The sequence below is a fragment of the Chenopodium quinoa genome, unplaced genomic scaffold (assembly GCF_001683475.1).
Source record: "Chenopodium quinoa cultivar QQ74 unplaced genomic scaffold, ASM168347v1, whole genome shotgun sequence".
Lineage (NCBI taxonomy): Eukaryota > Viridiplantae > Streptophyta > Magnoliopsida > Caryophyllales > Amaranthaceae > Chenopodium > Chenopodium quinoa.
The window spans coordinates 3,306,766-3,323,843 of record NW_018744633.1 but is presented as its reverse complement, the minus strand read 5'-3'; the positions used below and the strand labels follow the sequence as shown (position 1 = coordinate 3,323,843).

At 34.6% G+C, this 17,078-nt stretch overlaps 2 protein-coding genes and 1 long non-coding RNA gene across 3 annotated transcripts; 1 reads left to right on the top strand and 2 right to left on the bottom strand.

Moving 5' to 3' along the window:
* Positions 1 to 4,657: 4,657 nt before the first annotated feature.
* On the bottom strand, positions 4,658 to 5,848 carry LOC110701507. The gene is made up of 2 exons (XR_002507355.1): positions 4,995 to 5,848; positions 4,658 to 4,894 (listed from the first exon to the last, which is right to left on the bottom strand). It is a non-coding gene; the product is annotated as an uncharacterized LOC110701507 (long non-coding RNA).
* A 2,688-nt stretch (positions 5,849 to 8,536) lies between these two features.
* Positions 8,537 to 14,432, top strand: LOC110701035 (beta-hexosaminidase 3-like). The gene is made up of 14 exons (XM_021878619.1): positions 8,537 to 9,578; positions 10,055 to 10,129; positions 10,331 to 10,366; positions 10,462 to 10,573; positions 10,760 to 10,830; positions 11,368 to 11,498; positions 11,581 to 11,646; positions 12,240 to 12,340; positions 12,422 to 12,481; positions 12,704 to 12,737; positions 12,856 to 12,954; positions 13,055 to 13,114; positions 13,261 to 13,511; positions 14,016 to 14,432. Exons 1-14 carry the CDS (start codon positions 9,240 to 9,242, stop codon positions 14,180 to 14,182), a joined length of 1,602 nt encoding a protein of 533 aa, XP_021734311.1. The 5' UTR covers positions 8,537 to 9,239; the 3' UTR covers positions 14,183 to 14,432.
* Positions 14,414 to 17,033, bottom strand: LOC110701034 (endoglucanase 12-like). The gene is made up of 5 exons (XM_021878617.1): positions 16,677 to 17,033; positions 16,145 to 16,452; positions 15,431 to 16,028; positions 15,049 to 15,221; positions 14,414 to 14,810 (listed from the first exon to the last, which is right to left on the bottom strand). The coding sequence occupies exons 1-5, from the start codon at positions 16,843 to 16,845 to the stop codon at positions 14,439 to 14,441; spliced, it is 1,620 nt and encodes a 539-aa protein (XP_021734309.1). The 5' UTR covers positions 16,846 to 17,033; the 3' UTR covers positions 14,414 to 14,438.
* Positions 17,034 to 17,078: the final 45 nt, after the last annotated feature.

The window sequence follows — 17,078 nt, the reverse complement described above, 5'->3', positions numbered from 1 at the left end:
AGGAGTATTTAAGGTGGTGTATGGCATCGGGTTATGTTGGGTCACTAGGTGGGATGGACCAGAGGGTACGTCCTGATATAAAAAAATTAAAACATGGCGCAATAGCATAACACGTTGTCTAAGCTGGTCTTTTGAACATTACAATGCGTAATGAATTGGATCAGGCTAAAGTCGTAGGTTAGGTTTGAATCGTATGCCAAGCAAAAGGCAGCACAATATATAATTTTTTTAATTTTTTAAGGAAGATATAAATTATTTTATTGTATGTACATAATGCATATTATTGTATGTATATAGTACATGGTATTATGAATTTGTGATAGGGCACAAATAGCACAATGGAGAAAGTGCCTCCATTGGTGCTTTTGTTTATAGGAGATTCATGCATCATGCATGTAGTCATGTAAGAGAGTCATGTGGCAACTTCTATTCCAAATTTTTATGGCACAACCGCACAAGCTTGTAGTATTATCCTATATATGTTAAGCAATGATCCTAGTAAAAAGTCATTCTTGATTAAAATTAACTAATGCGTGATTATTCTTGAATTATACTTTGTATCTAATCATCTTTTAAGATTTATAACTGTTTAAATCAATTACATATTGTAATTTTCTTTAATTTTTCCTTATTTTTGGATCAGATACTATAAGTGCATTTGTAATTTTTTGTTAAATACAATGTATTAAAATCATTTAGTATTATTATTGAGAATTATAGTCTATTCCCTAAACAATAGGCAATATTAGTTCATAGATATTTTTGTACATGAAAATGACTTTTATTCCTTTTCTTTTTATTACAAACAATGTCCTATTCAATTCATGGATAAGAATTTTATTTAGTTTTCCGTTAAGAATCCTATTTCGCAGGGCATGTGTCGTATTCATGCATGGATAATAAATAATATAAATACTATGTTTAAGCATCCGGAGAGGGATTCGAACCCCCGGTATTCCTATCAATACTTCGGTTTTCAAGACCGACTCTTTCAACCTCTCAGACATCCATCCCCTTCGCCCGCCCTTACGCCTATTTCTTAGGCGTAAGCGGCTTATCTATGTGATTCGCTACGCTTTGCTTGCGCCTATCGGCGGACTCTATTGCCTGCCGGTTAGCTAAACTTTTCCGGTAGTACGAATTGCTACGCTTCACTTGTTTCTATATGATAATATGCACCTTGGTTGTTGCGCTCCCCGTTAAATTGCACGTGAACTTAAATAAAACTAACATGATGTATTTTGTTAAATGAAATTCTTATACGTAGTAGATCGACATTACTACTAACATGTATGATTGCTATCAACTCAGCTATTGTAAAATCTTATAAATATGTAATATCTATGAAAGTAATTGCTGGTCGAGCAATATAGAGTTGTATGTGTCGCGCTGACTAGTCTTGCCACCTCATCTTGGACCTTGGCCTGGGCTCAACGATTGAGATCAAAGCTATACTAAGAGAACAAGTGCAATAGTATAATGGACCTCATGGTGGCTTGATGCTATCACACAATTGTAGAGTGTTGCTTGATGGTGCAATTGTACAAGCCTTTGGAGGTTTTATTATTAGAAATCTTTGAAGGATTGAACAATATTGTACTTAGTGTATGTTTAAATTTGTTTGTTAAGAAAAACCATACCAAAGATGTTAAATTGATAAGCTTGATCTGAGTTGAACATAAATTGATATATACTCGATATAAATAAGAAAATGAGTAAAATCCCCTATTACTAAGTTTAAATCTCCATGCACTAGTATTAGTAATACAAGTATAAATTAAAGTATAACTAGGATAAGATCTTGTCCATCTTGTTGGCCACTATCAAAAAAATGGTTCCTCACATTTCTTCCTTTTATTATTAAAACATACATCTATTTTGTAAATTTTATTAACAAAATCATAGTGCTTTGATTCATCAAAAAACGAAGATACAAATTAAATATGCATGCAATCATATTCCTTATATGACAAAAAAAAATAAAACAACAATATCGTAAATTGGTGGAAATTATGGATTATTAATCATGAAATATACCAAAACCAGAAGTATCCACCAAATATTATTATAGTGAAGTTGGTCTATTTTCATATTGTCACATTACATGAATGTGGCAATAGTGGAATTATTGAGATATAAAATGCATAAACTGATAAACAGGTGGTGGATAATGTTTCTTATTTGGGCCATATATATAGCTAATTGATGTTGATTTTTGTTTAAAAGTCAAGCCGATTTCTACAAATAAAGAAAACCAAATTGTAAGAGTTGTTACATAGGTCACAAGTATATTGTAGTCAATATTAATATGGTACTTATTCACATTGGAAAGATTTATCCAAGTATTTTCTTTTTTTAGTTGACATATCGAAGTACTCCGTATCTATATATGAAGTATATTTGTCAACGAACTCATGTTTTTAAGCATTAATATCAATATATCATATTTTTGTAATGGGATATCATTATTATTAATTGTGAATTTGTTTGCACCAAAAAAAAAAAAAAATTTGTGAATTTGTGATAATGTTATTAAAAAAATATATATATATTGATATATTAAAAATATATATACTTTAATTTGATATTCAAATTTAACAAATTTTACATAATTATGTAATTATTTGTATAGATATAAATTACAAAAGATGATCAAAAGAATTGTAATAATAGTGTTAAAAATTAATACGTGTCATTTGAAAATAAACTTAGAAAGTATTTAGGTTTGTGATTTTATTTTATTTTATTTTGTTTTTGTTGAAGGTGTTGCTTTGTGAATATGACTTGTGTTTTTTGTCAATTTTCATAAATAATGTGTTGTTTATGATTTGGACATGTAATTGAAAGGATAATTCAAAGCTGATCTCAACTCTTCATTTTTGGTTGGATGTATGTGGGATTTCTAGTTGAGTTTCGCACTTTGAAAATATGAATTGCATAATTTAATTGTACGACTAGATATTTTGTTGACCATGTGGACTAGCTTAGCTTGTTGTCCCTAATGGCCCACTAGTGCCATGTTAGTTTTGCAATATTCATCTAACTAAGCACGTTTACTACCAATGAACATTCAAAAACATACAAGCAAAGATGCCTCTGGCCATGCCTTGTGTCAGGCTCACGTGTTTTGGGGTTAGTTAGATCCGAACTATTACTCAGCTTATGAGTTTCGTGCCATGTCAGATCGGGCCGAAATTTTCAAAAAATTGGCTCTTACACGGCCCACGCCCACGTGTCATCGTGTCGAGTAGATTTGTGTGTCTAACCAAAATTGCATTGATTTTAGCATGCTTTGTTATGCCGTGCCTTATCGTGCTTCTCCCAAATAAAAGCGGTGCAAGGCCAACCCGCAGCTCACACGCACAGTACCATGCCGTTCTTTTTCAGTTTTGGGCCGAATAAATCGGGTCGGCTTGTTCTTTTTATCGTGCTAATAACTATATAGATGTTTAGTTAGTATGTTTATAGCTAGTATATGTATTTTGTTCAAAACAAAATATATATGGATACTCTGTATTAGGATACCGATAATTGCTACAGTGCCGATAACCAAACTTGTATAGACTAAACGGGTTTGGTTTTTTTAGTGAAAATACCAATATCGGCACCGTCATATAACGGCATACATATCGGCGCCTCCTAAAACTGAGCACGTGGCGTTGATTAATCGACACTTGGCATAAAAGTGGTTTGCATGACATGCAGCCATCTGGCAATTGAACTCATTATAAATAGGTAAGATTATCCATAAAAAAAGGTAGTATTTATTACTCTCTCTCTATATATATATATATATATTTCTCTCTTTTCTCTTAAACACATTATAACTTTATCATCGGAGTGGTTATCCCCGGGGTGTATCAAATTATATAAAAAGCCATTAATAATTAATTTAAAGAAATGAGAGAAGTTTATAATGAGCTTGGATGTTTACACCAAAGGGGCACTGCAAAAATGCCCTATTATCTCTTACTCCATAATCTGTATTATCTTGTTAACCAAATAAAAACAATTTAGTTATTCTCATATATATTGACATATATGATCGCTACACAATTCACTCAATTTCTAAAGATGGGTGCAATGTTGAACAAATGTTGGCACATGTTATATTAGTGGCTTTTAAATAAAGTCGTAATTTAAATTTAAGATTAACATTTTAATTACAGCATTAGTCCGTATAACATGTGAGTATATGATAACCCTTATCCTTATCAGGGCTTGCTAGGATTCTCTTCAACAATTAAGGGGGTAATTTTATGAGGTGATTTTTACTCAAGGATCAATTAAAGGGATAATTATTTCATTTCCTCAAGATTGGCATTATTTTAGGGATAGTGGTGGAGGAAGAACAAGGCAGGGAAGAGTGAAATGGAATGATTTGAGGAAAGAGAAGGTAGTTGGATAATTTTTCATTACGGAAAAGTTACCCTAGCTGGATTAGGATAAGTGGATAACTATTACACCTATTTTAAGGGGCGTGTACTAACTTAACTTAGGGAAAAAAAATAATGACATTGAGTTTTGTGAAAAGACGGTGTTACAACTACTTATGAGTTATTTACCCTTCCCAACCTTAGGATGCCTATTCTCATTAACTGAACTTAGCTTAACTGAATTGAGCTGAACTGAATATTTTATACCAAAAGTTAATACGAAAAAAGAATAAAAACCATATTGTACCATTGATTGAAAGAAGAGAGAGGGTTTTATGAGCATTAGCATCTCTAAACAACCCGATGATGCTGACTAAATGTCGCTTTAACAGTGCTGCTTGGTATGTACCGATACAGCCAGTATCTTCATCAACGGCAGTAAATGTAATGTAGTAATGAATAAGATAGCAAAATAGAACATTGGCCCTTTTCATACACACAAATTTGAGTTTTGCTCCCTACAAAATAATAAATTGATCGAATCAATAACAATAATAATATAAAAGAGGCCGATTAGCCGATATAATATGATATGATTTAAAAAAAGATTAACCAAACCTTGTGCTTGTTATAATAATCAATCACTTCAAGGGCTAATTCCGCTTCATTAGCCGGATCAACAGACCCCATAGCACCTTCACGGCGAAGGCCAAATTTGTTCTCTGGTTCATCAAATGCCTGAAAATTCACCGATTACCTTAAATCATTCATCATTAACAATAATTTAATCATAAATCATTAAATTGGAGAATAGTGATTGATTAAGAAATCGATAATCGAAGAGTAAGTGGAGTGATGTTTCGATTGTGAAAGCAATTCAAGGGCATCAACTTGAATAAAGCAGGCGTCAGAAACATCAATTACAACATTCTTCAACTTTTTCATAATATCAATGTAATTCATGGCATGCAATTCACGATTCTTGGTACAAATTTTTATTTTCAGGAACAATTTCTTCAAAATCTTCAACTCCTTCCTATAACTAAACTTCCTTCCCGTTTCCGAGTAATCATCATAATCATCGAAGTATTTCTTCAAGAAATCATCAAATCTATCTTTATCGTATATTCTACGCTCGACCTCCATTGATCCAGAATTTCCACACTTTCACCAAACCCTAATTGTTTTCTCCAACTAAATTTTATCCTAATCTTTTTTGTGTTTTTGAAACCGTCTATACCATACTTTATTCGCTTTCCTACTATTTTTATACTACCCGGAAATAGGTCGGTTTATAAAGATCTACCCGGATTACACTAGGATTTATTATTTTTATTTTTTTTTTTTGAAAAATTTGTAAATTGCAGTTATTTAAAGTTTGTACTTTGCAAATTGCAGTCATTGAAAAAAAGAACAATAGCAGCCAAAAGTTCGTATAAATTGAAAATTGCAGTCTAATTCAACTTTTTCATCGGTTTACATGTCAAAAAAATTTCGATAAAGGTTTTAGAGTCCATTTTAGTACTTAAGGAACCGAATTGAGCTCGGAATTAGCAAAAAAATAATGTAAGTGTCTCATTTTTACAGTTTACCACAAATCGATACATTTTTGTTACGCAAAACGAGGCACTTACGTTATTTTTTTTTTGTTAATTCCGAGATTAATTCGGTTCCCTAAGACCTAAAATGGACCCTAAAATCTTAATCGAAGATTTTTTGACATGTAAACCAATTGAATCGGGCTGCAATTTACAATTTATACGAACTTTTGGACTGCAATTTGCAATTTTATTTTTAAATGGCTGCAATTTGCAAAATACGAACTTTAAATGACTGCAATTTGCAAATTTCCCTCCTAATCTTTATTATACTTCGTATAAGATGACCCTTATCTTTATTAGGGCTTACTTGGATTCTCTTGAAACATTAAGGGGGTAATTTTACTAGAGGATCAATTAAAAGGGAATTTATTTCTAGGTGGATTAGGATTACTATTACTCCTATTTTAAGGGAAATGTATTACTCTTTATAGTTTTATCTTCAATCCATACATTCTAAAAATATTAGATTTTTTTTACATGCAATACTTACCCACCTTATTATAGGGAATCCAAGCATGTTCATAGTGTAAATTACTCTTCAAGAATTGATGTTCAAATTTAAACTACAGAGAATACCCTGACGTCTTTACATAAGTACTCTCTCATGAATTTCAATATTTTGATTTTTGACACCACCAAAAAACACAAAAATGGTTTTTAACACCAAAAAAAAAAAAAAAAAAAAAAAAAAAAATAACAAAAAAAACCACCAAAAACCTCCAAATTTTTTTTACCACCACTTTAACGGATTTTAGGATGAAATCCGTTAAGTGGGGCCACAATGTCACGTCTCTTAATGTAGTTGGCTAAAACAAAAAAGAAAAACAAAAGCCCAACTACCCCACCACCACCACAGGCAGCCTTTCCCCCACCCAACCAGCGCGCCCCCAGCCCCCGGCCCACCTCCGGCGAATCCCCTCTTTATGCCAAGCACCGAAACCTACCCCCGACCCGTTTTCGACTTCCCGCAACCCTAACCTGAGAAATTTTATCGATTACCAACCCCTGACCTATTCCCTAAAAGAGGCCACGAAATCAACCATTAATGGCCAAAATCGTCCAGTTTAGGGTCGAAACCGACCACTCAGCCCTAAAATCGGCCGATTTCGGCCGTTAGTGGCCGATTTCATAGCCGTTTTGGGGTAGTTTGGTCGTTTTGGGGATACAATGGGTGTCGGTCTGGCTGCGGGAAGTGGTTTCCGGTATGTCGGAGGTAAGGTTGGGGGCGGGGGTTGCGTAGATAGCGTGGGGAAGAGGGTGCATGTGGTTGTGAGTGCTGGTGGTGGTGGGGTGTCGGGTGGTAGCCTTGGTTGAGGTAGTGTGGCTGCATTAGTTTTAGGGTTTTTTAAAAAAAAATAAAAAATTCTTTTTTTAGCCAACATGATTGTGACAAGTGTACTTTATGGGACCTACTTAATGAATTTCATCCAAAGATGTGGTAATTGGCAGTAATTTCCAATTTTGTGATTTTTTTTGTGGTGTTAAATTTTTTTTTTTTTTTGTAGTGTTAAAAACCATTTTTGTGTTTTTTTATGTGCTATATAAAGTTTTTTTTTTTTTTTTTTTTTTTTTGAAATTTTACACACACTACACATCATAATCGTAAAAATCTACTTTATTCACTTCTCATACACATGACTTAAGACTAGTGTGAAATTTTTTCTATGGAAGCAGATGCACGATGCTCCGTGCATCCGTTTTCTCTTTAAAAACGCGGAATGAACATTCCGTTGTTCAGTAAAGTACATACATTTGTTTTGTAAAGAACATATAGTTATTTCATAATGAACATAACATATAGTTGTACTGTAATGAACATATAGTTGTTTTATAAAGAACATATACCTATTTTGAAAAAAAAACATCAAACTTCATGTTCTTTATATGTATATCTAAAGAACATCCGTAATATTAATTAAAAACATGATAATTAGAGGTGATCGACTTTGGCCCGACCCGACCCGACCTAATCTAGCCCGAAAATAGGGCAGGTTTAGACAAGCCTAAAAATGTATTTTTAGTTAAAAAAATCCAAACTCGGCCCGAAAAAAACCCAAAAAGCCCACTACATTTTCCCGGTTTGACACGAGATATTATGTTAAGGCCCAGCCTGACCCAAATTTTTTATCACCTCTAATGATAATATATTGTAATAAACATTATTTTTATTCAACCACGATAATCTAAAAGACAAATTCAAAGAATATTTCAAAATAAACAATTAACATATGTCACAAATAAAAGTACATTATTCTGATAATCAAAGAACATGAAGATAAAGAATATTATTTAACTGCACTTTATGTTCATTACAATTTTATAACATGTTCTTTGCACTTTAACTGAATGTTCTTTGCACTTTAACTAAATGTTCTTTACGCTTTTTTTTTGGAAGAGATGCACCATGTGAATCGTACATCCGCCTGCACGAACCATGCTTTGAGAGTAGTGTCCAAATACCCATAACTTTTAATATCACTTGCTATCAATGTAATTATTAAGACAAAGAAGTGAATGACATTAAAACGCAATGACGATACAAAAGTGAGTTTTATGATAGAAGACCGAATCATGAACACATCAATGTACGAAGTCGAAATGTAACAATTACAACAGTTATAAGACCATCATTTTCACTCAAATTTGAAAAAAAGTCCACCATTAAAACCCCTCTAAAATTTTACGGAAAAAAAAAACCCTCTAAAATTGTGAGAAGTAAATGTAAAAACTACAGTAGAGAAATTAGGTAGAAAAATGGCGGACTTTTAATTTCACAATAAAAGCTCTCCAAAAAGATGATTCCAAATTAGACAGGCGAAAAAAGAGATACACCTACCCACCAATACCATTACCATTTGTGCAGAAATAATACATAGAAAAATATCACAAAATCATAAATGTAAAATAACATCACAATTGTATAATAATAAAGTACACCTGTTTTCTACTAAACCCAGAAATAATCTTGTTCACAATCACCCAATTTGCTAAACCCATTAATTCTCTATCTTAAAATTTACTATTTTAATACCCCTTTTCACTGTATTCCAAAAATCCTCATTTTTTTCAGCTCATTCCCCATTTCCAGCTCCAAATTCTGAAGAAATAAATCCTGGTTTTGGTGTTTTTTACATGTATTTATTGATTCATTCATGAAAGAATGCATTTAGTTTGCTAAATTCATTGTATTTATGGGATTTTAGTAGCTGTTGAAGCACAGAATTACATAAATTTATTTGGGTTTTTGGTGATTTTGATTTCTATGGAAATGAAGAAGAAATTGGTGCCAATTTGTTTGTTGTTATTGTTGATTGAAGTTAGTTTAGTGTCTGCTGCTGGCAAAAAAGTTCAGCAAGTGAATATATGGCCAATGCCAAATTACTATAGCAATGGGAATAAGGTACTTTATCTAAGCAATGAATTTGAGTTAAGTACTGTTGGGAGCAAGTATGGTGATAAATCAGGGATTTTGAAAGATGGGTTTACGAGATTTATGGATGTTGTTGCCTTGGATCATGTCATTGAGGCCAATTTTTCGCGGTTCGGCCAATCGGCTTTCCTTAAAGGGATCAATGTGGTTATTCAATCACCAAATGATGAGGTATGAGTTAGTTTGTTTTAGCTTATGTATTGAGGAACATTTGGATATGCATTGCTTATTGCTTTACCAGGGTATATGTCTTGTAATTGAGGCTATTGGATGGTTTTTATACTATATATATCTTGTTTAGGTTCTAATTTGTGACAGTTTTATGTGGAAAAAATGAATGTGTGCTACTACTTGTGTTATGAATCCTTGCAACCAATTGAAGGCGTTTTTCATGCTAATGTGTTAATTGGCTAGGATAACTGAGTTCATTGTTCTGCTATGAAATGTCCTTAAAGGTTGAAACATTCTTCTCACATCTTAGATGACTTTCTGAGTGGTTTTAACATGTAAATTAGTAACATATATATTGTGTATTTAAGAGGTAAATTGTGAAAGTTAAAACTATTCATTGGGATTTGTGTGAGGTTGGAATGCTATTGGTTGGTGTATGTAAAAGTTTGTCATAAAAACATGTTTTAGTTTTGCAGTTGCACTCTGGGGTTGATGAATCATACAACTTAACTGTTCCTGCTGCTGGGAAACCTGCTTATGCTCGCATCGAGGTGAGCCAAATTATGGCTAACATTATCCCATTCCATCAGCAAAACGTTCCATCTTTGTATTCAGTTATTATAATAATGTTTTCTGCATTACGGAACTGCATTACCTCTTAAAATAAGCAACTTTGCTGTAATCTCCTCTAATAAATTTTCTAACAATACCTCTGTGAACTATCTGATGATTAATTTTCCTTTTGAATGCAGGCAAACTCAGTATATGGGGCTTTACATGGACTACAGGTTATTTGCTTCTTTTTTACATACATTAAGGCTGATAACTTATAGAAGTGTGTGAGCTAACCACTTCCGACCACCTATTTATGTGTCAAATGCAGACATTCAGCCAGCTTTGCGGCTTTAACTTCAAAACTAGGCTAATAGAAGTTGGTATGGTTCCATGGACAATTTTTGATCAACCAAGATTCTCTTATAGGGGATTGCTTATAGGTGAGTTGGTTTAATGGTGGTTTTATTTAGTAATTCCTTGGACCTGCTAATTGTCAAGGAGCTTCAAATTACCTACACCATGATGTATTAAGTTTCAGGGTTTATATGTCCATTGTTCACATACTTGCTCAGATTAATCAGGTTGAAATGTGTGGTTCTGCTCTAATATGGGTAATGTGCATGCAGATACATCACGACATTATCTACCTTTGCGTGTGATAAAGAAAGTCATCGACTCTATGACATATGCAAAGCTGGTAAGGACTGCGCTCCTGAATTGTAGGTTTTGTGCTCATTGTGCTTCTATCTTACAAGTTTTAGAGTAATTACTTCGGCAACAAATTTCTAAGTATCAATCATATATTTTTTGCAGTTGATAGTAACCAGATTATTGCTTATTTAGGTTTTTTTTTTTTTTTTTTTTTTTTTTTTTTTTTTTTTTTTTTTTTTTTTTTTTTTTTTTTTTTTTAATGATACTAGCTTTTATAACCTTACTGAGAATATATTTAAGGAGACTCTTATCTGTCAGCTTTGCTTGGGATTATTATTTATGTGCTGTAGTATTCTTTTAAATAAGGGAAGGATGTGTAGCTATTTTTAGGATGTATAGCTTTAGCATAGTTTGAATGAGGAATAAGTTTATTACTCGTATCTTGTGCATTATTTTTGTCAAGTTGCTCCATGCAAAAGCTGAATGTCATTGTCTATAGAACATTTTTACTTGGTGGTAACTGTGTTATATATCTTTGAGCATGGTACAGTTTATGGCCTTGATAACCTGTTTCTCTATGCAGAATGTGCTGCATTGGCACATCGTAGATTCACAATCTTTTCCACTAGAGATTCCTTCATATCCAAAGCTTTGGGATGGTGCATATTCTGCAACAGAACGATATACAATGGCTGATGCTGCCGAAATTGTGAGGCAAGTAATGGTTTGTGGCCTTTAATTATTATGTCTGTGTTTTACTAGGATTTTCTGATAATGCGATCCTTGATCATAGCAGATATGCTCAAAGGCGGGGAGTGAATGTACTTGCTGAAATTGATGTTCCTGGACATGCTGCTTCATGGTAAAGTCTATGACTCTTTAATATTTCATTCTGCTTCAAGATCTTGAAATCAGGAAGGCGTGGATTCTATAAGTCTTCAGGATGCTCCTAATTTTTGTGTTATGCATGTTGAATGTTGAGCTAACAAGTCATTTGTGTAACTTTAGGAACCCTTCGTTGTTTATAGACCAAAAAAACAAAAAAAAAAATATTGCCTCACTTAAGGGATCAAAATGCCAGATTGCTGGAATTTTTTTGTGTTGGAAAATTAGTATTTGTGTAACAACTTCTCTGGTCTGATACATTCTGAAATAATTGCACAGTTGCACCTGTAATTTGTGTGCTGGCTCTGTTTGTAGTCTACAGAGTTCACAAATTTGCATGACCATTAATGAGGAAGCTCAATGTCCTATAACACTGTAATGCTAGTCATTTAAGAATCCAAAAAGATCGTGTTTCATCTTGTGTTTTTATTATCATATTATGTTGATTTTAAGGAAAATATGTATATGTTACCTGCCAAAGAGCTTTCCTATGTGGGGTGCATAATTTTCTTGAGGGGTAATCTGTCAAATCTGATCACGCTACTGACGATGCTTACCACACGTGCTTAGGGGGAATGGTTATCCTTTGCTGTGGCCATCAGCAGACTGTAAGGAGCCACTTGATGTGAGCAACGAATTCACCTTCCAAGTTATAGATGGAATTCTTAAAGGTAATGCAATGGCCCATTCTTTTACTTGCGGCTTATGATGGCTTCTATGCATCAACTCAAACATTGCCTGTAATTTGACAGATTTTAGCAAGGTCTTCAAATATAAGTTTGTTCATTTAGGAGGCGATGAAGTTGATACAGGTTAGTTGAATTGTTTGGAAATTTAAAATATATTCCGTAATTTCTGTATATTGTTCTTTTTATTTGGTAATCTCATGAAACAGAGGCATGGCATTAGCCTGGCACTTTTGGTGCAAGATGATTGTACATTGCTCTCATTTCTTCCCTTTTGGAGCCCTTGAATGTTCGATCATAAATTCTACTATTACTGTTGTATGTTCAATAGATACTTTCATGTCTCAGGTTGCTGGGAGTCAACTCGTCGTGTGAGCGGATGGTAAGCTTTTAAACTCTTTCTAACAATAAGTTATTATGACTGTCCATTCTATTAGTGCATTTGTCTTGTTAACTGAGCTCTCTTTCCTACCTATTGAACACTGTGATGAATTCTGCAGGTTACGGACTCATAAGATGGTTGGCTCTCAAGCTTACCAATACTTTGTATTGAGAGCGCAGAAAATTGCATTATCCCATGGATATGAGGTTATTAACTGGTAAAATATTGCCTATTTCAATACTCTGTATAATCCCATTTGATTCATCTGTTCATCTCTCAAAGTATCTTACTCGTTTAAGCATTTAAAACTTAAACAGGGAGGAAACCTTTAACAATTTTGGTGATAAACTGGACCGAAAGACTGTGATCCATAATTGGTATGTTCTTAACACCTTGCAATAAGCATCTAGTCATCTCCATATATATCAGTTTTTTCTCAAACAAATATTTTTTGGCACCTTCTTTATAAAGCTCTTGGAGGTTGATAAACACTCTCTCTCCAATGTTTTGCTCGATCTGATAGGCTAGGGGGTGGTGTTGCTGAGAAGGTGACTGCAGCTGGGTTAAGGTGCATCGTAAGCAACCAGGAAAATTGGTATTTGGACCATTTAGACACCACATGGCAGCAGTTTTATATGAATGAACCACTAACCAATATCACAAATCCCAAGCAACAAAAATTAGTCCTTGGAGGTGAAGTTTGCATGTGGGGTGAACACATTGATGCATCTGACATTGAACAAACCATATGGCCTCGTGCTGCTGCAGCTGCAGGTAATCGTAATTAATAACTAGATTACTACTTTACTAGTGTTCATGCTAGGATTCAGATTCTGATATATTACCGTTGTTTATAAACAAAACTGTAACCAACAGCTTTGCACTCGCTGTACTGTGTTGTGCCTTGAGCATAGGCTTCATACTTATCACCTAAAACCCTTCTTTGAACTAATTTTTGTTGTAAATTGAACTTCGGTAGCCCTTGTCTAAGCTTAATGTCTCTTATCTGAACTTGTATTTTCTTTAAACCTTTTAAAGGTGAAAAAAAACCCAAAGTTACACTTGAGACCCAGCTGTAAGCTTATATGAAAAAAAAAAAATCATGAATTACAAACTTGCCAGGGAATAATAACCATGTGGGCTACGGATGCAAGTTTGAAACATTTGGAAAATAAGAAAAAAGTTGTAAAGAAATAAAAATTACCATATATTATGCATGACTGAACTTCCTGATTGATCTTTCATTCTTTTTCTTTTGTTGTACTTATCTTCCTGTAGAGAGGTTATGGACGTCGTTTGACAAGCTAGCTAGGAATCCAAGACAAGTAGCTAGGAGGCTAGCACACTTCAGGTGTCTGCTCAATCAAAGAGGAATTGCAGCTGCTCCAGGGGACGGCCTTGGCAGGATTGCTCCTGGAGGACCAGGTTCATGCTATGCTCAATGAGGAAACTAAGAACACATCGTCATCACCAAGTATTGTTAAATTACATTATAATAAGTCAATAGAGTTTTCTTGTGCATAATTCATCCATCGGAATATACATAATTCTATTCATCAGAAACTAGATATCTTGTTCCTAGCATTGGTAACATCATTACTAGTTAAGTTATGCAACTGCTTCAGGACATACAAATTTATATTAGATCCGTGGTATTCTCGATCTTGTCTATAAATTCTTCTTTCATTGTGAAAATTACAATCAGAAGCCATTTGGTGGTGAGAGGTTTGAAAACAGTAAGTTCTTATCAACACCATAACCACCACCACTAGTCAGTGAAACAAGTGCTGCCACAAGCCCAGCATTACCGACTAATGTGGGTCCTGTGGAGCCACGGTTTTGACGATCATCATGAAAAAAATCAAACTGATCAGGTCCTCCTACCATGGCGCCTACAATGGTATTGGGATTGGATTTCGTGCTGTCCCTCCACTTGTGTCCACCCTTGCATGTGTACTTTAAACCATCAGATGGGATTGAAGCTGCTCGATGATGCACATGGTTCGGGTACTTATCACCGTATCCCACCACATAGCTTAACCTTAGGGGGTTTTTGCCCAAAATGTAGTCTATCTGTGTCAATATAAAACAATAGGTAGTTAGTCTACTGAGCAAGAGTGCCAAGATCACTGCATCATCTGTAGTCTTGGTTAATCACAAAGTATCATGTAATATAGTTCGCATGCCATGCAGGGCAATTGATAAAAGACAGCTTGGATTTTGTTACGAACAACATTGTGGCCGTGTTTGACGGTCTAATAATTGTTCGTAGAGCAGCAGAAATGGGTAGCAAGGGAAAAGGGAAGTAAACCTGAGATGAAGCAAAATTGCGGAGAGTGGCTAAAGTGAAGAATTTAGAGCCGCAAGACCATCCAGGACTCTCAGTAGCATTCAAGTAATCAGCATATAGATTTGCTAAAAAAGCAGCATTTGCTACATACGGCAAAGATTGTGGCTCTCCATCATTCAGCTGTATCAATCCTCCTGCATTCCCAAATCAGATCGTAAGAACGAAATTCTTCAAGGGAAAAACACATCTCAAATTGCAGATGTTTCGACCTTGTTCTTTTCACCTTAAACAAATAATTTTCAGGTAAGTCATTTCACAACTAAACTAAGTTCATATCACAGCTAATAAGTTAAGACGAGTTCACTCATGGGGTTTTCAGCTGAAAAGAACGAAAATTCCATACCTTTACTCCATTTGAAGAGATGGAAGGGTTTGAGATAAGAACACATAGACAGAGCAATAAGCTTATCATGCTCTATCAACATTGATTCATATGGGTAAAATGTAGCTTGGAATTTCCTCAATCTTGTCAGCAACATCAATGATGAAGGAACCTTGTTATCCCAACTCAAAACACCGGCTTTCTTGCTCCATTTCAAAGACATAGCATTCCTATTTAGTACAGGATTTGTAGCTAACGAAAGATAGCTAAGTTTTCCAGTAGCAAAATACAACCATGTTGTACTCCATAAGTACTCGTCAAAGTAGCCTGTTGAGTTGTAGTATGGCTCGATCCAAGGGTTCCCACGGCTGTAAGGCCGTCTCTTTTGAGGGTCCCTGGCAAAGGCAAAGAGAGCTTCAGCACCCTTGATGAGTTTCTTTGAATAAGCAGGGGTGTCCTTGAATACTATAGAGGCTGCAGCCAAGGCTGCTGCCATTTCCCCTGCTAGCTCTGGCCCGGCGTATGCTGTTTGTACTGGCCTCGGATAATCCATGTCCTCTGGCCTCTCCCAACAGCTTATATCATCAGGCACATTCGAATTTTCATAGGCACCACCAACCTTTCAATCAAAATCTATGTTAAATTGAAGTTTATACCTATATAAGTTATATTTGCTTTCATATAGGCAAGGAAATAAGTCCTAATTAGGGGGAATTTCAGTGAAAAAAAATCTACCTGACTATAGATTTTGCTGATCTTTGTGGCATTTGAGTCGAATGTTAAGAGCAAGTAATCTGTTCCCCATTTGATGAGTTCGCGTACATGATCATACTCGTTAATGGCACGATACTTGTGAGGGTACTCAATCAAGCTCCAACTTAGCATTGTCATGGAATAGGCTAAAGGAAAATGAAACTTGGTGTTTTCACCAGAATCATAGTATCCACCTACTAATCCTCCCTTCACATCTTTAAGTTGAGATCCATCAAGTAGCCCTGAGTTTCCTCTCCACGGAATTCCCTTGTTCTTGGGTAGTTTCCCGGCTGTAACGACGTGATCATGAGTGTTAGATTTGATTAACAATCGTGTTTTACTCTTATCTGTCTAAGCATGCATAGCTAATGATAATGAACTTGTCACGGTAAATACCACTATTTTACTGAACACTTATATTTTTATTGAACGCCTTTATAACATGTAATATCTTTTAAAACTATTATCGAACACGCCCATAATAAAAATTATGATACAGGACAGGTAGACTTACATTTTTGGGCGTTGAAGAACTGAAGTGCTTTGTGAAGAGCAACAGTGTAATTATCAAAGCTGTGGCTAGTCAAGGTTTGGGCTGACTTGGTGGGTTCGGGCTTTACCGGGTCGATCCAATTAGCAATAATCATGAACAAAATGGCCCATTTTAGGGTCTTAAAACCCATTAAACCCGGCCAAATTTCACCTTCTTCCACTTCTTATGATGATGAGAATTGATGAAGATGATTTCTTTCAAATGGTGTGATTAAACTTTGGTATAGTGTGAGATTGAATAAATGAAATATTGACTTTATAGTTTTTATTTTATATGACTTGACTTTACACTAATTTTATACAGTTGAATTATTTTAATAAGAGTGGTTTCATGTGTAAAGTAAATCTTGAGATTTAGTAGCAT

Bases quoted from the DNA above. Each gene is read 5' to 3' on its own strand.
- LOC110701034 (XM_021878617.1), bottom strand. From the start codon at position 16,845: ATGGGTTTTAAGACCCTAAAATGGGCCATTTTGTTCATGATTATTGCT. The intron at 15,222-15,430 runs GTATGGAATTTT...TTGGGAATGCAG, and splicing joins TCTCTTCAAATGGAGTAAAG to GAGGATTGATACAGCTGAAT. The intron at 14,811-15,048 runs GTTTACTTCCCT...ATATTGACACAG, and splicing joins GCAATTTTGCTTCATCTCAG to ATAGACTACATTTTGGGCAA.
- LOC110701035 (XM_021878619.1), top strand. From the start codon at position 9,240: ATGGAAATGAAGAAGAAATTGGTGCCAATTTGTTTGTTGTTATTGTTG. The intron at 10,574-10,759 runs GTGAGTTGGTTT...ATGTGCATGCAG, and splicing joins TTATAGGGGATTGCTTATAG to ATACATCACGACATTATCTA. The intron at 12,955-13,054 runs GTAAAATATTGC...AAACTTAAACAG, and splicing joins GGATATGAGGTTATTAACTG to GGAGGAAACCTTTAACAATT.